This window comes from Dama dama, chromosome 11, assembly GCF_033118175.1.
Source record: "Dama dama isolate Ldn47 chromosome 11, ASM3311817v1, whole genome shotgun sequence".
Lineage (NCBI taxonomy): Eukaryota > Metazoa > Chordata > Mammalia > Artiodactyla > Cervidae > Dama > Dama dama.
Genome location: NC_083691.1, coordinates 30774189 through 30798991, shown reverse-complemented (window position 1 = coordinate 30798991; position 24803 = coordinate 30774189). Strand labels below are relative to the sequence as shown.

Below are 24803 nucleotides of genomic sequence, written 5' to 3'. Positions count from 1 at the left end.
ATTAGACTCAAAGACAAAGTTCATTGGAGATGCTTTTCTTAGAAAACATTTCTTGAATGCCTTCCTCGGTCCTCAATCTGAGCGCTTCCTGCAGCAGATGGCTTCCTTTGAAGCAGCCTTCTTTTGTGTCCTCTTTGACCAGTCAAGGACCAGGGTGTGTACTCCTTGGTTGCTAAAACCTTTTGAAAGTGACAGAAGAGAAGACATAAGTGTGACTGATATAGGGATGAGGGGTTTTCCAGAGCAGAAAGAGTTCCTCTGCTTAGCTGAGCTGATCTCCCTGAAGTCTAGTCCTCCTGTTGGAGCTAAGTGGCCTGGAGGCAGGGTCCCCTCTAAGCCTTCTGACTCAGACTCTCCCCACTCCATCTGGATTCAGAAACATACAGAGATTCCAGTACAGAGCCAACCCTATTACAGGTGTGATAGATTACTGATGTGGGATATGATCTGAGGGACCACCTATGGTCCTGCTTTCGGATGTCAGTATGTTTGGAGTGCTCATTTACACTAGGATTATTGTGATTTATAAAATACTAGGTTCCTTTCGTCCCTTCTCCTTTCAAACCTCTAAATCTTTGTCCTCCATCTTCACTGTCAGTTCATGAATGACCTTCTGATTTCATTGAGAAATCAGACTGTTTACTTCTGAAGTAAACAGTCTTCATTCACAAAATTCACCAAGGTGTCTTCATCTATATCCATGCATTCTGTGTCCTTCCTTCCTCTTACAATGACAGATTGTCCTGACCTCCAGTTGAGTCCTGGATTCTACCTCTCCACAAGTAAAGGGGATAGGGAGGGTAGATAAATGGACGAGGGAGGCATTTTAAGTAGACAAGTCATAGAAGCCTTCTTGGGAGAGATGTTATTTGTGCAGGGGTCTGAGTGAGTGAGGCATGGAGAGATCTGGGGAAGGGGTGTTCCAGGCAGACAGAATGGTAGAAGCAAAAGCCTGATAAGATGTGCCACAAAACAAGAAAAGGAACACAGTGAGTGTGGAAAAAAGGCAGGTGACAAGGGTGGAGAGAAGGCAGGTGCCCAGCTATACAGGGGTTAGAGGACCCATTAAGGAGTTAGGATAAAATCCAAAGTGTGAGGGAAGCCATTAGGATTCCTGGTTTGGGGTAGGGGAAAATTTTGGTATAATAAACATTTCTAAAAGACTATGGTGCTGCATGAGAACTCATTATACAGAGGCAAGAGCAGAAGAAGGAAGACCAGTCAGGAGGCTAGTGCAAGAGGCCAGGTAAGACCACAGCGGCTTGAACCAGTGGTAGGACTGAGGAACTGAGAAGTGAACAAGCTAACAGACATGAGCTAGAAGACATGGGAACTGAGTGAAAGCAATAAATAAAAAATGACTCCTAGACTTTTATCCTGGGGGTCCTTCTTGGATTATGGCCTTATTCACTGAACTAAGAGAAACCTGACAGGAAGAGGGGCAGAAGTGCAAAAGTAAAGAATAATCTTGTTTGGGGCTGATTATATCAAGATACCCATAACTATTACAATACATAAGAAGGGTCTGTAAGGTACTATTACAAAGTAACTTGTATTTTTCCTCACTGTCCATTAAAACCTGTTGTGTTAGGTAGTTGTCCAGGAACTTCTGTTTTATTTTTCTCACTGCACTTATTACTAGCTCAGTGATATCATATATTTGCTTATTTACTGTCCATCTTTCATCAAAATGTAAGCTCCATGAGATCAGAGATTTATCTGTTTTGTTTACCTCTAGTCTTCAGCCTTTCAAATACTGCATGGTTCAGAGTGGCTGCTTGTTAAAATTTGAGGAAGCAAGCAAGCACAGGGGAGGATATTAAGACATGACAAGTAAAAGGAATGAAACCACAAATTTGAGTTTTCATACATTTACCATGAGTGAGTTAAAACAAAAAAAGGAGCTCCCTTATCCTTTAGGAGTAGGAGTGAGGAAACAGAGTCAGAAAAGAAGAATGATAGAACGACTGAATGTAGACTCGACTAACAAACCATTTCCATATTGATTTCTAACTGGGAGATGAGGAGGATGGGCTGTGACTTCTTCAATCCACTCCTAAAAGAAGGTATGTTCCAGAGACCTGGGACACAGGGTGTAGAGAAGAGAACTGAAGGGTAGTAGCGCCTAGGCCTAAAAGCAGTAGGCTAGGCTATAAGAGTCAAACGGCACCAATTTTAACCATAGTCACCTTAGATGAGAAATCTGTGCTAGGTGAGCATCTATATTTCCATACATTTTACATTTGGGAACTTACCTTACTACTTTTAGTATATGGTCCTTTTGAAAAATTTTGCCTTTCTTGGCCAAATTAAGAGGAACAAAATTTGGGACACAGCTTGAGCGTGGTTATCTGATAAACAGTAGAGAGATGATTGAGATGGTGGAGGAGTAGAAGAAGAGCAAGAGCTCAGGAGAAGAAGCTAGGAAAATATACAGTCTGCCCTCCAGAGGACACTCCATTAGGCAGTACATGGAGTCTCGCTCTCCATACCCCTGAATCAGGAAAACCTGCCTCAGTTTCTTCTACTCACTCCCTCACCCTTTTTTGGCAGGGGGAGAGGGTAGGGAGGATGGCCCACTGCCTCCTGTCTTTGGGAAGCCTGCCTGCCATACAGAGTTGTTCCCAACTGCTCAGATTTTGTCATCAGCAATTGCTGCTGTGTGTATTGCAAAATGGGACTACCCCAGCTCTCGCTGCATCCTGGTCCCAATCCCCGTCTTCCTCCTAGCTCAAGGAAGTTCAAGGAAGAAAGGTGCTCTTTAGAGTTGGCTTCTTTGGAACTTGGATTCTTCCCTCCTGATAACATAGAAAGGATAACCCCCCTGTGTTTGTGGAGAAAGGAACCAGAAAGGAAAGAATTCTATCAACTCAACTATAGCATTTAATATTTTATTTAAATTTGAGGTTGATGAGTTTTATAGGAATTTATACGTTTTAATGAAAAATAAACAGCATTACTTTGCTCTACTAACATTTTCATCCAAAATCTCATTATTGCTTAATCAAACAGCTAAATGAGGGTCCTGTGGCATAAATGACCCTCACCCCCTTACAGAGGTATACACTGTAACTTCCTGGGAAGGTCTAACTCTGTCAAAGACAAATATGCCTTTTCCACTTCAATGCCTTAATTGGGTGGTGGTGGTGGTTTAGTCGCTAAGTCGTGTCTGACTCTTGCGACCCCATGGACTGTAGCCTGCCAGGCTCCTCTGACCATGGGATTTTCCAGGCAAGAATAACAGAGTGGGTTGTCATCTCCTTCTCCAGGGAATCTTCCCGACCCAGGGATAGAACCCTGATCTCCTGCATTGCAGGTGAATTCTTTACCAACTGAGCTACAAAGGAAGCCATACTTGGGATGATTCCCTAATTCATGGAAGAAAATACAGTGTAATCTTCCTTCTTATTCAGGGAGATCTCATGAGTTTAAGCCTCTAGTTTAAACCCCTACACATTCCAATGATGCAATATTCTCCTTCATATCTGGGTCATACTCTGCTATAAAAGATATTTAAGGACAAAACCGCCCCTTTTATACAATATATAAAAACTAAATAGGACTAAAATGTTTACTATTCTAAAACCTAACTCAAACAAGTGTGTATGAGACCATGGCAGTTACAGATTGTAGAGGAACTTACTCTTTCAGAACCTAATATACAAGGGTGATGCTGAATCAGTCCATCTTTTAAGGACTTCAGCTGCCAAGTGAATAGGGCTTAGTTTCAATATTTCCTATTATTCCTCAATTTCAGTTCCCATGCAGAAGAGCAGCAAAGTGTTAAATGCCCCTCAAGGACACTGAGAAGTCCACAATAGCCAGCACCATCTCTAACAGTCACCTGTTTCTACTTTAAATCTAATCATGAGGCAATTAGTTGTTCTCTCTGCTGGACATGCCAGAACCAAGCATTTCTAAAAGCCTTCTGGCTTCTGTCACATTATATTTGTTCAAAAACTTTCAAGTTTATTCAGAACAGGAAAAGGGAAACCCACTGCAGCTTACTTTGTGGCTTTTTAGTAACAGAGAATTATAAGCCTACCTCCTAAACGTCATATGCCCTTCTGCCTTGCTAGGTTCTTTTTTTATTATTGGCAACAGTTTTACTGAGCTATAATTTAGTACCATAAAATTCATCCATTTTACGTGTTCAGATCAGTGATTTTCCTGTATGTACAGAGATGTGTAATCACTACCACCGTCTAATTTTAGAACACTTTTGTCAGCCCAAAACCTCACCCTCACTTACAGTCACTCCATTTCCAACTCCAGCACTAGGCAACCAATAATCAACCTCCTAGCTCTACAAATTTGCTTTTTCTGAACATTTCACATAAATATAAATAGAATCAAAATTTTGATTATCTTCTTTCACTAAATATAATAGTTTTGAAGTTCATCCATGTTGTAGCATGTGTAAGTACTTCTTTTCCTTTTAACTGCTAAATAATATTCCATGTATGGATGTACCACATTTTGTTTATGCATCCACAAACTGATGAACATTTGAGTGCATGATGGTGTCATGAACACCCACTCATATACAAGCCTTTATGTGGCCATATATTTCCACTTTTCCTGGATAGAAACCTAGGAGTTTAATGGCTGGGTCACTTGGTAATTTAACATTTAACATTTGAGAAAGTGATAAATTATTTTCCAAAGCTGCTGTACCATTTTATATTCCCTTCAGCAATGTCTGAGGGACCTCGTTACTTTTAATCAGATGCTTAACAAGTTATATGTAGAGAAATCTCTTACTTTTAATTCCATAACTAGTAAATTGAGGTGACTCCCCATGTTACACACACAGTAGTCTATGTACTGCTTTTCTGCTGATAACCTCTCTTTACTCTGGGTACAATATTGTAACAGCTAGTACCCACCAGAACTAATCCAAAATTTCATTTTTACCACTCCAATTCAATTAAAAATCTCCTAACTTTTAACTTTAATGTGAGTTGTTAACAACTTTTTTCTGTATCTGTGCTTGTTATTTCTGAACATGTCAGCTGTTTGTTCTTTAAAACTAGAAAAAGCTGAGCAAAGTGGCCATCTCACCCAGACACAGTGGTGGTAGGTGCCTGATGTCTGACCACAAGAGTCTGCTATATTCCTCAGGACTGACTCCAGCAACTTAAAATGATGGCAGGTGGTGGCAGTCAAGCAAGTCAAATGAAAGAAGAACAAAGCCATGGAACAGCAGACTTACTTATAAATAACTGCTTTATCTTCTTTTTGGAATTCCAGATGAGGAGTTCTTGCCAAAGGTTTCAAGTCAAAACTGCTTTCATTAAAATTCACTTTTATTTTTAACCTTTAACAAGACAACATGTATGAGAGGATATTCAGAAAACAACACTAGCTTGCATTTATGGAGAAATTATTGTTATATATTGACCACTATGTATACATTGTCCAAAATACCATTATTTCAAACTGGTGTGCATTCTTGGGTATTTAAGAGTTGCTGAAACTATGATAGAGATTGGTTTACTATTTACTGAGGACCTAGAATCAGGTAGGCAAAGTTTAAAGTACTCCTTATATCCTAGAGCTTATACTCTAAGTGTAAAAAGAAGTTACAGAGATTGTGTCATTTACAAGCATAAATGTAAAATGCTTTTCCTAAGAAAGAACTCCAGCACCTCATTTCTCAGTCTCCCTTGCCATAAGGTGGCAGGCAGGTGACTTAGAGCCCTCCCATCTTGCCCCAGCTCAAGACTGGTTGGAAGGATGATACCAGCCCTGTGAGGAGCATCCACTGCTGGCACAGATTACAGCAGAGCTGGTGGGGTTCTAGGCCAACTGGAGTAGCAGCTTCCTGGTTCTGCCATTTCCTGACCACAGCAGAAACGACACATCCCTTGGTCAGTCAGTTCTACACTGTGATTTGGGGAGTTATTTCTGAAATTTGAGCCCTGTTTCTTACAACCTCCCAATGATTTTGTGAGCAGCATAAGTCCTCAATGAATGAATCCTTTTCTGGGGGAGGGGGAGATTCAGTTGTCTAAAACCAAGAGCCATTATCCCAACTAACATACCCAGTACCCCCAGCTTGCAAATAGCCACACAAAGAATTAATGGAAACGATCAGTCTGATGCTGACTTAGTCAGAATGAACCTTCCTAGAGAATGTGGACTTTGAAATATATTTTGAGTAAAAGAAATTGGTACAGCAAACATCTAGATTAGTAATAAAGCATTACTCACAAGAGGACAAAAGGTTTCCTGTGTTAATAGGTCTGAGAAGGGCTAATGTAGTGGCTTATTTGTCCCCGGGAACTTTCTTAGGCAAGGCTATCCTGGAGAAGAACTTGAGATGAGAGTAAATACTAAGGGAACCAAATGACAATGAAAAGGCTGGATGAGAAGGGTATTATCAGATAAGATCTTCTCAACTACCTCTGCTTTTGCTCAGAGAAAACTAAGAGTATGGGCAGGAATGTCCTTAGTCAACAAATCCCATGGCTTCCTCTCAGTTTGCTACACTCCAGAGTATCTGGCATAGGGCCTGATCCTTCTTGTCACTCTTTCCTCTCCTGACATCTGTGGCAAACCACAGACTGCTTCTTCTGTCTCCTTTTCTTCTTCCCACCTCCCAAATTTTATCGCACAGCCTTTCATCTCAGAATTTTTCTTTTCCCCAGTATTCTCTCCTCAGCCTATCCAATTCATACTTATCCTTTTATTCTCATTCCAAAGTGAATAACTCTTTTAGTTCTCCAGCCTCAAATCCCCTTCTCTCTTGAGCTGTAGTCTCACTTTTCCAACAATCTGTAATACATCTTTACCTGAAAGGACCACAAGTGTATAAAACTCAGAATAAACAAAACTAAACTCATCAACTGCATTTCTGAATCTGCTCCTCCCATGTTCCATCTTATGCTGATAGCACCTCTATCCTCCCAGTGGCCTATTTGATACATCAGAGTCTTCCTTGAGCTCCCCTCCTCCCTGTTCACCATATCCAAACATTACTTCATTAGTCCATGAAACAAACACTGATTTTGGGTCGCTCAATTACTATCCTCAAGGAATTTACAGTCTATGTATGTGTATATAGACATATATATATGAACAAAAAAATATATAATAATGGCTGACTAGGAGCTTGCTCTAAAGCAGTGATCTTTAAGCAGTTTTGTTTATATACTCCTAAAAGAGTTTTGAAAAACCACATAACCCCTTGGATATTTTAAAGCTGACACCTATAATTTTTCATTATAAGTTTAAATAGTTTCTTGTTAACAGATTTTAAAAATATCAACTGTCCCTTAAAAATCAAATATTCATTAGGTTAAAATGAGTGTGGGCCTTACTAGCAATGAAAATTTTAAGATATTGTTTGATAAAATAGATTTTAACCACCATATTGAATAAGGCACACCAAATCTAAAGCAATCACATAAAGCTATTATAAGAGGATTATAGCTAATATATTTTGAAATTCTGGCAGTACCAGAAAACATTTCAGTTATACTTTAAAAGAAGCATCACTAAATTATATAGCTTCAACTATCCAAATTCAAAGCAACCCAACACAGACCAAGTACCCTGGTTCTATAGCATGCCTTTAAATCAATGAATTAGTTAAAGTAAAATAAAATATATATGACAGGGAAATACAGAAAGGCCTGTGGGTTAAGTTTTCTTGCTTCATCATTAAAATCTCTAAAAAGCCACTATTTTTATTTGCTCCTTCATTCAGTATCTTAAAATTTTTACACAGAGGTTGAAAAGTATTCTTTTCTTTTAAAAAGTGGGATAAGAAGTAATATAGATGCAGGCTTGTTCTCACACAGATCAACTTTTGAGAAGAGTACCTATAGACTTATGAATCTGGAAGCTGAGTCTCTTAAAATTGTCCATGCCTATGTATACCTTGGAAAGTCTTTACAGACCATCACTGTATATTTTGAAATTCACAATTTGAAATTCACTGCTTTGAGGGAATCCACTTACTTCAAATACCTAGACCCTGGATAAAATGTATCCTTTGAGGTGTCACTAGTCTCACAAGAAAAAGAAGGGTCTTGAAGAAACACACATTCACACACAAATGTAGCACAGGCTAGAGGTATGGGAAGCTAGGGTCATAATGGTAGGCAGCAGGGGCATGTGAAATAACAGATAATGACCCCTAAGGACAGATGGAAATAACAGAGCTAACGGAATACTGAGCCCTGTCTGGGCCAGCGGTAAGGTGGGGACACTACACTTGAGAGACGCCACTCTGAGCCCAGACCTTTGAAGAGAGCTAACTAGGCCCAGGTTGATGGCATCCCAGCTACCAGCAAAGGAAGAAACAGAAGCAAATCCTCTGTAGTTAAGTTCCCCCAATTTAGGCCAATAGGACACCCAAGATAAAATTAACTCACAAATAAAATTCATGAAGCATATGAGAAAGCAAACCATTATAATTGACAGTCAGCAGAGGAAAAGATTCAGCATCCTCAAGAAATACAGAATTTGGAATTATCAAATACAGAATGCAGAGTAGCAGTGTATAAAATGTTTAAAGAAACAAATAATCTAATCACCATGATAAAACAATAAGAGCCCATTAGGAATGAACAAGCATATGGGGTGGGGGGAGGAAATTTAAGAAATTAAAATTTTAATATTCAACACAGTGAAAAAAGAATTAGTAAACAGGAAAAGATAGCCAAAGAAATTACTGGACTTTCCTGGTGGTCCACTCGTTGAGAATCTGCCTGCCAGTGCAGGGGACATGGGTTTGATCCCTAGTCCAGGAAGATTCCACATGCCATGGGGCAACTAAGCCCATGCATCACAGCTACTGTTGCTCTGCAACAGGAGAAGCCACGGCAATGAGAAGCACACTGCAGCTAGAGAAAGCCCGTGTGCAGCAACAAAGACCCAATGCAGCCATAAATAAATAAATTTTTAAATTAAAAAGTAGTAGAGTCATAGATGTAGAAAACAAACGTATGGCTACCAGGGGACAAGGGGGAGAGGGATAAACTGGAAAACTGGGATTGACATATAAACACTACTATATATATAAAGCAGATAACTAATAAGAACCTACTATACGGCAAAGGAAATTCTACTGAATACTCTGTAGTGGCCTATATGGGGAAAGAATCTAAAAAAAGAATGAACATATATATATGTGTAAATGATCCACTTTCCCATATACCTGGAACTAACACAATATTGTAAGTCAATTATATTCCAATAAAAATTTAAAAAATATATTTTAAAGAAATCATAATTATGACAAAATTTATATCACTGTCTCAAGAAAAAGTCTTCAAATTCTAAAAGTTTCCTTAAATTTCTACTATATTAATCATTACCTGCTCCTTTTACAAAATTCACTTTCTATGTAGTTTGGAGGCAGTCTAATCCACTCATTTGGAGTCATTAAATGCCTTGAACTAGAAATTCCTGGGAATCTGGAATGCAGTTTGGCCTTCTCAACCTCTTTAAATTCTTTCATTGTATATATTTTGCCTGTAGGACAATTAAAACCTAAAATTAGCACTCTTAAATGCAAGTGCCATTGCTCTTGGGTTATGAAACCAGGTAACAATTAGAAACTAAGTACCAGTCTCACACTGAAGAAGAATTCTTTTCCCATCATCTTTGTCATATTGTGCCTTTTTCAAAGGGTCACGAAATGGTGGGATGGTAACCTATAAGAAAAACAGTTCTTTGAGGACTGGGTTGCAGGTCTTTTTTGGCCTATTCTAAGCATCCATGCATGGCTCTTATGCCAGAAGAATCAAATGGCATTCTAATTATTATATATATATATATATATTTAACACATTACAAAGAGATACGTGCACTCCAATACATCTCCAAGCAAGGCTTTCCAGCCAAAGAAGCATGGTAAGCTCTTGTTTTAATAGCCTTTTCAGATTATTGTGGATATTCTTTTAGATATTATACCCAAAATCAACAAGTGGCAGTTTCTTAAAGGTTAGTGATGATGTGGAATCTGAAACCATATCAATGAGTTATTCAAACTTTGCTACATTAAAATTCACTGACTTATCTTGAACTCTGAATGGCTCTTTTATCCATATTATTAATTGGTGGTTTAGAAAAAATTAGATCACTGAGTTATATGAGGTCTTCCAAATGTTAATACATTTCATTATATAATAATCACATTCATTAATATCATTACCAATGTATCAGTAAAGTCTTTGAGTACTGGGACACTGTCACACTGATGATGGTACGATTTTTCAAAAATTCAAATTTTTGAAAGCTCACATTTTATCATTGGCAACAAATACCATCAGTTGTTTCTCTTAAGGCAGTAGACTCACTTCAGTAATTTTCTAGAAAATGTCTGCCAAATATCCAAGAAATAACCAAAGTCTATAAGTAAAAGTGATGTTCCATGAAAAACAAAATCAGCCAGTTCAGCTCAAATTTTAAACAATCATACTGTATTTCAATACACAAAAGTATTCTTTGCATACTTTCCATTTCATCACACAGAGTATTAAGAAGACCAAGATCTGAGGTGAGGAGGGATAAATTAGGAGTTTGGGATTAGCAGATACAAACTGCTAGATAAAAAACAGATTTAAAAAAGGGTTGTACTACACAGCAAAGGGAACTATATTCAGTATCTTGTAATAAACTACAATGGAAAAGAATCTGAAAAAATATATATATATTACATATATATAAATCACTTTGCTATATACCAGGAACTAATATAACACTGTAAACCAACTGAACTTCAGGAACTAATATAACATTGTAAACCAACTGAACTTCAATTTAAAAAAAGTGGGGGTAAGACCTAATAAAATTAATAATGTTTACTGTTTGATCAAGGACATTCTTAAGTGAAACTGAATTGTTTTTTTACTGTGAGTGCATGGCAGTGAAGAATAGGACTACTAGTATAATTTGTGACACCAACTTAAGTAGTTCTAAGGTACTAGCTGTTTACCCAACACTGTTTTTGCACCATCAGTGCAAATGTCAACATAATGAAAAAAAGCTGGTAATATTTAGCACTATTATGAAAAGTTTTGGCCTAATGGACCCCCTAAAAGGGTTTCGGGGCTGTCAAAGTTCTTGTACATCACTTTGAGAACTGCTGATATAACCTCAAATTGCTCAGCTTATCTTAAGAGGTCACCTATCAGCTTCATTTAGAAAGTCATCATGGTGAAAGAACAAAAGGAAATTTTGGTATCAGGGAGATCTGGTTTCAAATCCCAATTCTCACCCTTACTAGCTACGTTACTAGTTAATATGTCTAAGGATCTACCTCTTATAAACTCTCGATTTAACTCTGACCTATAAAAATACAGACAGTAGCATCTATATATAGCCCAATCTGGGCAACAATTTAAAGATTTGCTTTGCCCTGCAAATGTCAGCAGGGCATGTCTATGATTCAAGGTAGGTTTTTTGTCTTATTTTGTTTAATGATATCCACTACTAGCAAAAATGTGAAAAAAGTAGATTCTCTGGAAGTGGAAGTGTTAGTCACTCAGTTGTGTCCGACTGTTTGTGACCCCATGGACTGTAGCCCACCAGGCTCCTCTGTCCATGGAACGCTCCATGAGAGAATACTGGGGTGGGTTGCCACTAATTTCTCCAGGGGATCATCCCGACCCAGGGATTGAACCCAAGTCTCCCACATTGCGGGCAGACTTTTTACCAACTAAGTCACCAGGGAAGCCCAGATTTGCTGGAAGGGGTGCAAATTATATAACCATTCTGGAGGACAATTTCATGATATGAATCAAAATCACGTATAACTTTTAACTCAGCAATTCTACTACCAGCACCTTATCCTAAGGAAAAAATTAAGAAATAAATAGTTAAAGGGATGCTCATCATACTGTTGTTTATAACAGCAATAGGTCAAAAACTATCTAAAGGTTCAAAATATGGAATATTAAGAAAAAAGATGCTATATCAGAACTGTGTGTGAGTTTAGAAACACACTTATACTCTGGTATCAACAGCTGTGCAACCTTCTGGACAGATCACAGCCTTGTTGTGGCGAAGGGGCTTGTGTAACAGTGAAGCTATGAGCCATGCTATGCAGGGCCACCTAAGATGAACAGTCATAGTGGAGAGTTCTGACAAAACGTGATCCACTGGAGGAGGGAATGGCAAACCACTGCAGTATTCTTGCAACAAGAACCCCATGAACAGTATGAAAAGGCAAAAAGATATAACACCAGAAAATAAGCCCCCCAGGTTGGAAGGTGTCCAATATGCTACGAGAGAAGAACAGAAGGTAATTACTAATAGCCCTAAAAAGAATGAAACAGCTGGGCCAAAGTGGAAATGACGCTAGGTTGCAGATGTGTCTGGTGGTAAAAGTAAAGTCTGATGCTGTAAAGAACAATATTGCATAGGAACCTGGAATGTTAGGTCTGATGAATCAAAGTAAATTGGATGTGATCAAGCAGGAGATGGCAAGAGTGAATATCCACATCTTAAGAATCAATAGGCAAACATAATTCAGATGACCATTATATCTACTACTGTAAGCAAGAATCCCTTAGAAGACATGGAGTAGCCCTCATAGTCAACAAGAGTCAACAAAAGGAATACTTGGGTGCAATCTCAAAAATGACAGAATGACTTCAGTTCTTTTCCAAGGCAAGCCATTCAACATCACAGTAATCCAAGTCTATGCCCCAACCAATGATGTCAAAGAAGCTGAAGTTGATCAGTTCTATGAAGACATACAAGACCTTCTAGGACTAACACCCCTTTTTATCATAGGGGATTGGAATGCAAAAGTAGGAAGTGGTAGTCTGAGGAGGCTTTACAAATAGCTGAGCAAAGAAGAGAAGTGAAAGGCAAGGGAGAAAGGAAAGATATACCCAACTGAATGCAGAGTTCCAGAGAATAGCAAGGAGAGATAAGAAGGCTTACTTAAATGGACAGTGCAAAGAAGTAGAGGAAAACAACAGAATGGGAAAGGCTAGAGATCTCTTCAAGAAAACTGGAGATATCAAGGGAACATGTCATGCATGGATGGGCATGATAAAGGACAGAAATGGTAAAGATCTAACAGAAGAAGAGATTAAAAAGAGGTGGCAAGAATACACAGAACTCTACAAAAAAAGGTCTTAATGAGCCAGATAACCATGATGGTGTGGTCACTCACCTAGAGCCTGACATCCTAGAGTGTGAAGTCAAGTGGGCCTTAGGAAGATTACTACAGACAAGTCTAGTGGAGGTGATGGAATTCCAGTTGAGCTATTTAAAATCCAAAAAGATAATACCGTTAAAGTGCTGCACTCGATGTGTTAGCAAATTTGGAAAACTCAGCAGTGGCCACAGGACTGGAAAAGGTTAGTTTTCATCCCAATCCCAAAGAAGAGAAGTATCAAAGAATATACAAACTACCACACAATCGTGCTCATTTCACATGCTAGTAAGGTTATGCTCTAAATCCTTCAAGCTAGGCTTCAGTGGTACATGGACCAAGAACTTCCAGATGTACAAGCAGGGTTTAGAAAAGGCAGAGGAACCAGAGATCAAATTGCCAACATTTGCTGGATCACAGAGAAAGCAACGGAATTCTAGAAAAACATCTATTTCTGCTTCATTGACTACGCTAATGCCTTTGACTGTGTGGATCACAAAAACTGTAAAATTCTTAAAGAGATGGGAATACCAGACTACCTAACCTATCTCCTGAGAAACCTGTATGTGGGTCAAGAAGCAACAGTTACAACCAGACATGGAACAAAGAACTGGTTCAAAATTGGGAAAGGAGTACAACAAGGCTATATATTGTCACCTTGTTTATTTAACTTCTGTTATGACCAACCTAGACAGCATATTAAAAGGCAGAGACATTACTTTACCAACAAAGGTTTGTCTCGTCAAGGCTATGGTTTTTCCAGTAGTCATGTATGGATGTGAGAGTTGGACTATAAAGAAAGCTGAGCGCCAAAGAATTAATGCTTTTGAACTGTGGTGCTGGAGAAGACTCTTGAGAGTCTCTTGGACTGCAAGGAGATCCAACCAGTCCATCCTAAAGGAGATCAGTCCTGTGTGTTCATTGGAAGGACTGATGTTAAAGCTGAAACTACAATACTTTGGCCACCTGATGCAAACAGCTGATTCATTTGAAAGGACCCTGATGCTGGGAAAGATTGAAGGCAGGAGGAGAAGGGGATGACAGAGGATGAGATGGTTGGATGGCATCACCAACTCAATGGAGATGAGTTTGAGTAGACTCCGGGAGTTGGTGATGGACAGGGAGGCCTGGTGTGCTGTGGTCCATAGGGTCACGAAGAGTTAGACACAACTGAGTGACTGAACTGAACTGATGCAGAACACATCATGTGAAATGCCAGGCTGGATGAATCACAAGCTGGAATCAAGACTGCCAGGAGAAATATCAACAACCTTAGATATGCAGATACCACTCTAATGGCAGAAAGCAAAGAGGAACTAAAGAGCTTCTTGATGAGGGTGAAAGAGGAAAGTGAAAAAGCTAGCTTAAAACTCAACATACAAAAAAAATATCCAGTCCCATCACTTCATGGCAAATAGGTGGGGAAAAAGTAAAAACAATGACAGATTTTATTTTCTTGGGCTCCCAATCACTGAGGATGGTGACTACAGCCATGAAATTAAAACACTTGCTTCTTAGAACAAAAGCTGAGGCAAACCTAGACAGTGTATTAAAAAGCAGACACATCACTCTGCTGACAAAGGTCCATATAGTCAAAGCTGTGAAGACGGGACATGATTAAGATGTTACAGCATTCATAGGGAATCACTGAAGGACTATTTATATATCAGGACTGTTCAAAAACATAAACCACATAATACCAAAGTTAAAATTAGAAATCTACCTTCAGAAAATTCGGGTCCTCTTTGTTCATGTAAAAAGGATCATACTCTTTTGGATCATAATGCTCTATAAATGCATTTCCCTATAGGAAGGAACCACACATAAGAATAAGAGGTGCACAATTAATTTTGAACATAACAAGACTCAAGAGTCAAATACACAGTTCCACTGTTATGCTTTAAAATGGCATCAATGACAAATGCAAATGGAATGGGAAGACCAAACTGGATTTATCTAAGTAATAATAATGCATAATTATACATTATAATGTATAATTATACAGTAAATGTAATAAATAATGTATCTAAGTAATAAATATCAGTGATAGAAGGAATTTAATTAAAATTTGCAAGATTTTAATAAAAGGTATTAGAACACTAAAAGATTTAGGAATTTGTTTTTAGATACTCACTAGTCAAACATCTCAGATCTCTTTAAAATGCCAGAAAAACAAAAATATTTTATAGCCTTGTAAATAATCAAGCTCCAGAATTAAAAAAACAACAACACATATCTTGAACCTAGACTCCAAATTTTTTTAACTGGTATATAAAATTAACAATTACATACAGAAAAAAAAAGAAAAATGATTCTAATGTTTACATTTAAATACAGATCTAACCCTTTACCTCCATCCTTTCTACATGCCCTGGGTTTAAGAATAGTATATGCTAAGACAGAGTATAGATTATACATAAACAGAGGCAAGGGTAGGCTGTTTGGATGATTATAAATAAAAAAAGATAATTATAGTTTTTGAGCAACTGAAAAAAATAACAAATGAATCCTTAGTACCTTTTTATTTACATATTTTAAAAAACCATCTAATTCATCTTGTCTTCTTTTTTTAATCTTCTTATATGAAGTAACTTTTTCTATAATTTTCTTCTGGAGAGGATCTGCCACATGGTCAACCCATCTTTTATACAATATCTCTTTTCTTCTTGCATTTAAGAAGTCATGATGTTTTAAATACTTATCTAATTCCTAATAAACAGTGATAGGAAAGACAAATATATTATCTTAAAGTTTTCTTGTTCCAAAATTTAAATTTAACTTATATTCATAAGAATAATTCACAAAAGCACCCATTAATTAAATCACTACGTTGGCTTCTGATGCGTGACACACACAATACTGGAAACAAAGAATACATGAATAAATTAGATAATATACCTGCTCTCCCTGGAGGACAGACTACGAAACAAATCTACAAAACAGTGGGAGGAGGGACAATGTAGCAAGAGATATATGGGATTCAGTGTTCACTGCATCATTACAGTAGCCAAGAGGTGGCAATAACTTCAGTGTCCATCAACAGATAAAAGTATAAACAAAATGTGATATATATACAAATAATGGAATATTATACAACTATAAGAAGGAGTGAAATTCTGACACATGCTACAACATGGATGAACCTTAAAAACAATATGCTTAAAAAAAAAAAAAAAAAACAATATGCTAACTGAAATATGCCAGACACAAAAGGACAAATATTTTAGGATTCCACTTATATGAAATAACTAGATTAGGCAAACTCAGAGAGACAGAAAATAAACCAGAGGTCACCAGAGGCTTGCAGAAGGAGGGATGGGGAGTTACTGCTTAACAAGTACAAAGTTTTGTTTGGGGTGATGAAAAAGTTTTAGAAATAAATAATGGTGACAGTTGTACAACATATCAATGTGATTAATGTCACTGAATTATACATTCAAAAATGGTTTAAAAAGCAGATTTTATGTTATGTGTATTTTACCACAATAGAAAAATAATCAACTTTTTTCTTTTTTTTGGTCACACTCTGCAGCATGCAGGATCTTAGTTAGTTCCCCAACCAGGGATAGAGCCCATTTCCCTTGCATTGAGAGTATGGAGTCTTAACCACTGGGCCACCATGAGAGTCCCAATAAAATTTTTAAAAAATTTCCAAATTGGTAGACACTTGGGATAGACCTTAAATAACAGTTATTTTCAACTGCCCTAGCCATCTAGTGGTGAAGACTCTGCACTTCTACTGCAGTGGGGTGCATGTCCAGTGCCTGGGCAGGGAACTAAGATCCCATAAGCTGCTCGGTGTGGCCAGGAAAAAAAAGACAAGAGTAAAAAGGCAGAACTGTAGCACAACCTGGTACAAATGGCAAGTAGCCTGCAAAGAAAATGCCTAAATCAGGCTATAAAACTAAATCATTCTCAACAAAACTTCTCATACACCTTTCACCTAGCAAATGAAATCATGTGATTACTAGGATCAACAACATGAAACTTTAAATGAAAAAATAAAGTACTAAAAACCCTGAGACCTTTTCCAGGTAATATCCCTTCCTAACTTCAGGTCATAGCACATCTCTAACATTCCAGTGAATAATTCCTTTCCCTTTTAAACAACTCCAAAGAAAATTCTTAAAAACAAAAATAGGCTGCCCACTCCAGAGTTTAGTACACGTCACATGGACATTCATCTTGTATTATAATTAAGCCCATCCTGCTACAGTTAAAGCCTTGTTCTTACCTAGGTATTCCTGAGTAATAATTCGTCAGTGTGTTCCAATTACAGCTCTTAAAAATAGACAGGGATTCCTAGAAGTCCCACTAAAATGAAGAAACAAGTGAATAGGAGGAAACTCTCATAAGGTATCTATAAAAGAATCCCCACAAAGTATAGAAAGTGAAGAAGTAAATTAAAGCAATCTCAGAGTTCTTTCAAGGTCAATCCTAAAGGCTAAGGAGTGTTTCCATTACTTTCTATATTTTCTAAAATTTTTATAATGACATGGCACTACATTTAAAATAGAAAAACAAAATTTAATTTTTAACTGAGACACATTTTGTAGCCAATTCTTACCTTAATTATATAATTTTCTCTATATAATATTGATTGAATAGCTGCATCAACATCTTCCTTAGCTAATACCTAAAATGATAGAACAGAATTTTGAAAATCAAGTATTAAAAATTAAATTATTAATACTACCTAGATTAATATTTTATGTGACCTATATAACCCTGGGAAGTTCTCTGTAAATCCCAATTTTTCTACCTCAAATCATGTCATCAAGTACTTTTTAAAGAGTATTTGAATCTTTCCACTCTCAGCTACATTTCACTCTAGGGGAAAAAAATAACAGATCACAGACATTTTGACTCCCAACATGGTCAAATGACTTGCCCAAAGTCACGTGGTACCCATCTTTTTTCACATCCTATAAAATGATACAATCAGGCCTCTAATGGAATTCATTTACTCATTAATGAATTTTATTTGATTACACTTAGTCATTTATGGGTTTCCCTGGTGGCTCAGTGGCAAAGAATCTGCCTGTAGTGCAGGAGATGTGAGTTCAATCCCTGGGTTGGGAAGATTCCCCTGGAGAAGGAAATGGCAACCCACTCCAGTGTTCTTGCCTGGAAAATCCCATGGACAGAGGAGCCTGGCAGGCTGCAGTCCATGTGGTCACAAAAGAGTTGGACTACTGCTGCTACTGCTAAGTCACTTCAGTCGTGTCCGACTCTGTGTGATCCCATAGACAGCAGCCCACCAGGCTCCCCCGTCCCTGGGATTCTCTAGGCAAGAATACTGGAGTGGGTTGCCATTTCCTTCTCCAATGCATGAAAGTGAAAAATGAAAGTGACATTGCTCAGTCGTGTCCGACTCTTAGCGACCCCATGGACTGCAGCCTACCAGGCTCCTCCGTCCACGGGATTCTCCAGGCAAGAGCACTGGAGTGGGGCGCCATTGCCTTCTCCGAGGAAGAGCTGGACACAACACAGCAAATAAACAACAACTCTACGGAGAAGGCACAAAAAAAAAAAAAAAAAAAAACTCCATGCAGCCCAGCTAAAGCTAAAAAAAACTTAACAGTGATTTCATTTGCTGCCAACTGCAGGAGAAACAAAGTTTAGAGTTCATATTCAGCCTAGTTAACTGCCTGCTAAAACAAAAGTTCAATATTGATCAGAGGAACATGACAAATTCCAGACCCTTTGCAATATAGCATTCATAATGTTCAAAGTCACTAGACTGAACAGCAAAATGTGACCTTTACTTCAAAAAGAAAAACAATCTAATGGAAATCAACTCTGAGATGGCCCATATGTTGAAATGGGCAGATAAGGATTCTAGGTCAACTATTATAGCTATGTTTAAGAAGTTAAAGGAAAATATGCCCAGAATGAATAGAAAAATGTCAGCAGAAAAAGAATGAAAAATACAGAAGTGAAAAATATAGTTCTTAAATTTAAAAAAAAACTTAAATGGCTTAATAGCAGATTGAAGATGACTTTAAAAGAGTCAGTGAACTTGAATTCAAATCATTAGAATTTATCCAGTCTGAAAAACAAAGAAATAAGACTGGAAAATGAATAAAGTTGCAGTGAGTTATGAGACAACAGCAAAAGGTTGGACAAGTTGATAACTGGAATTCTAAATAAATAATGGCTGGGATGAAAACCACTACTTTCAGACAGAATAGCAGGGAACAGATTTACCCTCTTACCTTAAAAAAATATAGTGAGAGACACTGGGTATCAGGCTATGAAGGACAGTGGCCCCTGAGATACAGAAAACAAGATAAATCCTAAACTAGCTCATTAGTGCCTGGAGAGAATTTCCAGACTGTAGTGCAGAAAGGAGGAAATGACTGAAATGAGGAAGGGCGTTTGGGAGTCTGGAAAGGCCAGAGTAGCTACAGTTCATAGAGCACAGTACCAGAGGGAAGAAAGTCACAGAGAGAAAGAGTTTTGGGCATCTGCAGATGATTAGATCTGTAGAGTGTCCCCTTTGAGACTTCAGGTGAATGCTGAACACTGTATGCTGTGCTGTGCTTAGTCGCTCAGTCGTGTCCGACTCTTTTCGACCTCAAGGACTGTAGCCCCCCCAGGTTCCTCTGTCCATGGGATTCTCCAGGCAAGAAGACTGTAGTGGGTTGCCATGCCCTCCTCCAGGGGATCTTCCCAACCCAGGGACTGAACCCAGGTCTCCCACATTGCAGGCGAATTCTTTACCTTCTGAGCCACCAGGGAAGCCCTGACCACTGTATGCATATAGGGAAACTACTCAAAGAAACTCTGTGCAAAGAAGTACCTGAAAGGATTAGGGAAACAATCCCTAGAGGTCACAGACCCCAGGAGTTATTCCTCTTAACAATCAGCCAGAGTGAAAAACTTTATGGTATGCAAAGCATAGAGTTAAAAACTCACGAGTAGTTTTACTGCAGCAAAACTAGCCACACACTAAGTGCCAATACAGTTCTACCTAACAAAGCTTGGCGGCAAGACATTAAAAAAAAAGTCTGTGTCTGAGTAACTTAACTGCATCCCAGAACAAAGCTAAGAGCTTTTATTGAAAATAAAAAATACCTAGCACTCAACAAGAAAAAATTCACAATGCCTGGTATCCAATTTAAAAAATCACCAAGCATACAAAGAAGCAGGAAAATTTGACTAATAATGAAAAGAAGAATCAATCAAAACTACCCCAGAGGGCTTCCCCGGTGGCCCAGTGGTTGAGAGTCTGTCTTGCAATGCAGGGGACAAGTTTGATCCCTGGTCTGGAAACATTCCACTGTTGCAGGGCAACTAAGCCTGTAGGCCACAACTACTAAAGTCCACAGGCCCTAGAGCCCATGCTCCGCAACAAGAGAAGCCACCACAATAAGAAACCCAGGCACCACAACTGAAAAATAGTCTCCACTTGCTGCAACTAGAAAAAGCCCCGGTAGAGAAACAAGGACTCAGGGAAGCCAAAAATAAATAAGTTAATAAAACTTTTAAAATAAATAAAATAAAGTTTTTAAAAAATAAAAATAAAAACTATATCAGAAATGACACAGATAATATAATTATTAGACCAAGACATTAAAATAGTTCATAAGTTCAAAACTGGAAAAGGTTGGCTCCAAATTGGAACTAACTGGTTTCAAACTAGGAAAGGAGTACTTCAAAACTATATACTGTCATCTTACTTATTTAACTTATATGCAGAGTATATCATGCGAAATGCCCAACTGGATGAAGCACAAGCTGGAATCAAGATTGCAGGAAGAAATATCAATAACCTCAGATATGCAGATGACACCACCCTTATGGCAGAAAGTGAAGAACTAAAGAGCCTCTTGATTAAAGTGAAAGAGGTCCCTGGAGAAGGAAATGGCAACCCACTCCAGTATTCCTGCCTGGGAAATCCCACGGACAGAGGAGCCTGGGGCTACAACCCAAAAGTTAGCCAAGAGCCTGACACAACTGAGTGACTAAACAACAACAAAAAATGAAAAGTAAGTGAAATTTTATATTCTTTAGTGTGCGTATTTTAAGTCATTTATTAGTTCCTCTTCTATTAGTAAAATTACAGAAGTAATGCATTTGCACCGAAACCAATGAAACAATGCCAATAAAAAAAAAAAAAAAAACTCAGTATCTCTGCTTCTCTCCATTCCTCACTCCCTCCTTCTGTGTCCATTTTGAGTAATGTCTGCACCTTGTGTATCTCCCCCGTATATTTCTTCATGCTTAAACATTAACACAAATGATTTTAGTATATTTTTTGCCCAAAAAGTGGATGATACTTTATACATTTCTCTGTAATTTTCTTTTTTACATACAACTGTACATTTTGGATTTTCTTTTGAGTCAGTAAATGATGACTGAACTTAGTTGTTTTAATGGTTGGAATATATTCCACACTCTGCTTGTACTGATACCTATTCAACTGCAGTATTTCCCCAGTTGTGATATTTCAGATTGTCTTTTCCACTTAAAATTAGTGCTACAATAAACAGTCACATATTAAAAAATAATAATAATAAAATAAAGTGAAAGAGGAGAGTGGAAAAGTTGGCTTAAAATTCAACATTCACTCTTTGAGGAAGACACGGTCGCCACTGCAGCAGAGCTCAGTGCCGCCCGCTCTTGTTCCTAACTCACCACTGTTCGCTCTCGCCAAGGAACAAGACGGTCAGGAAGCCACGCCGCAGCTATGGCCTTTAAAGACACCGGCAAGACTCCCGTGGAGCCAGAGGCAGCCATTCACTGGATTAGGATCACCCTCACCAGCTGCAACGTGAAGTCTCTGGAGAAGGTGTGTGCTGACCTTGATAAGAGGCGTGAAGGAAAAGAATCTCAAAGTGAAAGGACCAGTCCGGATGCCTACCAAGACTCTGAGAATAACTACAAGGAAAACTCCTTGTGGTGAAGGAGTTCTAAGACTTGGGATCAATTCCAAATGAGGATCCACAAGAGACTCATTGACCTGCACAGCCCTTCTGAAACTGTCAAGCAGATCACTTCCATCAGTATTGAGCCAGGAGTCGAGGTGGAAGTCATCATTGCCGACGCCTAAATCAACCTTTTTAATAAATCGATAATCAGTTGTTAAAAAAAGACTCAACATTCAAAAAACGAAGATCATGGCAACCGGTCCCATCACTTCATGGCAAATAGATGGGGAAACAATGGAAACAGAAACAGACTTTATTTTCTTGGGCTCCAGAATTGCTGCAGATGATGACTGCAGCCACGAAATTAAAAGACCCTTGCTCTCTGGAAAAAAAGCTATGACAAACCTAGACAGCATATTAAAAAGCAAAGACATTACTTTACCAACAAAGGTCTGTATAGTCAAAGCTATGCTTTTTCCAGTAGTTATGTATGGATGTGAGAGCTGGACTTATAAAGAAAGCTGAGCTCCGAAGAATTGATGCTTTTTTGAACTGTGGTGTTGGAGAAGACTGTTTAGAGTCCCTTGGCCTGCAAGGAGATCAAAGCAGTCAATCCTGAAGGAAATCAGTTCTGAATATTCATTGGAAGGACTGATGCGGAAGCTGAAACTCCAATGCTTGGCCACTTGATGCAAAGAACTGACTCATTTGAAAAGACCCCGATGCTGGGAAAGATTGAAGGCAGGAGGAGAAGGGGACCACAGAGGATGAGATGGTTGGATGGCGTTACCGAGTCGATGGACATGAGTTTGAGCAAGCTCTGGGAGTTGGAGATGGACAGGGAAGCCTGGACTGCTGCAGTCCATGGGGTCGTAAAGAGTCGAACACAACTGAGAGACTGACCTGAACTAAGTTTAGGAAACCAGAACAGCAGACATTCTGAGACAGTGAAAAGTTTTTAAAAGACCCTGTAAAAACTTTAAGGATGAAAACGACAATGTCCGAAATGAAAAATACACAGACAAGCTTAAAAGCAGACTGGATATTCCAAAAGAAAAGATTAGTAAACAAAATCATAAGAACAAAAGCTGTCCAAAATGAAACGCAGGAAGGAAAAGTCTGAAAAAAATTAACAGGTAATCAGTGGGCTATGGGATAGATAAGATAGCTTTCAAGCAAGTGATTAAAAGTGTAATTTTATTTCCCAAAAGGAGAGAGGTGGGATAGAAAACTATTTGAAGAAAGAATGGCTGAGAGTTTTCCAAATGTGTTGGGAACTATATGCCCACTGATACCAGAGGTTCAGTGAACTCTGAACAATAGAGAAATTGGAACCTTCATATGTTGCTCATGAGAATGTAAAACAGTACAGTCACTGTGGGAAGCAGGCAATTCCTCAAAAAGTTAAAACACAGAATTACCGTATGACCTAAGCAATTCCATTCCTAGGTTACACATCCCAAGCCAACTAAAAACATATGTTCACACAAAAACTTGTATACAAATGTTCATAGCAGCATTATTCATAATAGTAAAAAAGTAGAAAAAAATCCGAATGCCCATTGACTGGTGGCATCCATATATTGGAGTATCATCTTGCCACAAAAAGGAAAGAAGTAGTGATACATGCTACAACATGGATGAACCGTAAAAACAGTATGGTAAGTGAAAGTAACCAGGCACAAAGGACAACATACTATATGATTCCATTTATATAAAATGTCCAAAATAGATAAATCTGAGAGAAAGCAGATTAGCAGTTGCCAGAGAACAGGGGAGAAGGGAATGGACAGTTACTGCTAAAGGGTATGACTTTCCTTTGGGGGTGATGAAAATGTTCTGTAATTAGATAGTGGTAATGGTTATACAATCTTGTGGATATGCCAAAAACAGCTGACCTGTACACTTTAAGGTAGTGAATTCTATGGTATGTGAATTCTATCTCAATAATAAAAACAGTAAGATAAGAGCTCAATTTAAAAATGCACAAAATATCTGAACACTTCATCAACAAATATATATATACATGGCAAGTTAGACATAAAAAGATGCTCAATATCATTAGTTACTAGGGAAATTCAAATTAAAAACACAATGAAATGCCACTCTACATCTTTTTTAGAACGTCTCAAATTAAAGACTACACACACACACAAAGGCTGTAACCAAAAAAAAAAAAAAAAAGACTGTAACCAAATGCTGGCTAGGCTGTAAAACACTGGAACTCCCATACACTGCTAGTGGAAATATAAAATAACTTTGGAAAACAGTTTGGCAGTTTCATAAAATGTTAAATTTCATTTACCATATCACCTAGGCATTCCACAACTAGATATTTACCCAAGAGTAATGAAAACACATGTCCCTACAAAGATATGTATGTGAATATTTCTAACAGCTTTACTTGTAACAGCCAAAAACTGTTAATCCAAATATGCAACAACAGGATGTACAAACTAGGGTATATAGCATTCAACAGTAACAAAGAAGAATGAAGTACTGATACATGAAACAACATGGAAGAATCACAAATTATACTGAGCCACACAAAAATAATATATACCTTAAGATCATATTTGTACAAAAAATTCAAATGCAAAATAAAGTGATAGAAAGTGGAAGGGGGGGCGCTTAAAAAGGGACACAATGAAGACACTTTGGGAGTACTGAATATGTTTGCTGTCTCGACTGTGGTGATGGTTTCATGCATGAATACGTAGCTCAAATTTTACCAAATTGTACACTTTAAATACATGCAATTCATTATATATCAAGTATATCTTAATAAAGCTGTGTAGAAAAAA

General features: G+C 38.1%; 1 protein-coding gene and 1 pseudogene across 1 annotated transcript in view; one reads left to right on the top strand and one right to left on the bottom strand.

The window, feature by feature from the left end:
- LOC133064602 (protein FAM228A-like) overlaps positions 1-24803 on the bottom strand; it is a 47326-nt gene that overhangs the window by 21251 nt on the left and 1272 nt on the right. The window contains exons 3-5 of the mRNA XM_061154908.1: positions 17691-17759; positions 15641-15832; positions 14847-14927 (exon numbers count right to left, since the gene is read on the bottom strand). Coding sequence (XP_061010891.1) covers positions 14847-14927; positions 15641-15832; positions 17691-17759 — 342 coding nt within the window. The remainder of the gene's footprint in view (positions 1-14846; positions 14928-15640; positions 15833-17690; positions 17760-24803) is intronic.
- On the top strand, positions 21771-24118 carry LOC133064606 (small ribosomal subunit protein uS10-like; annotated as a pseudogene).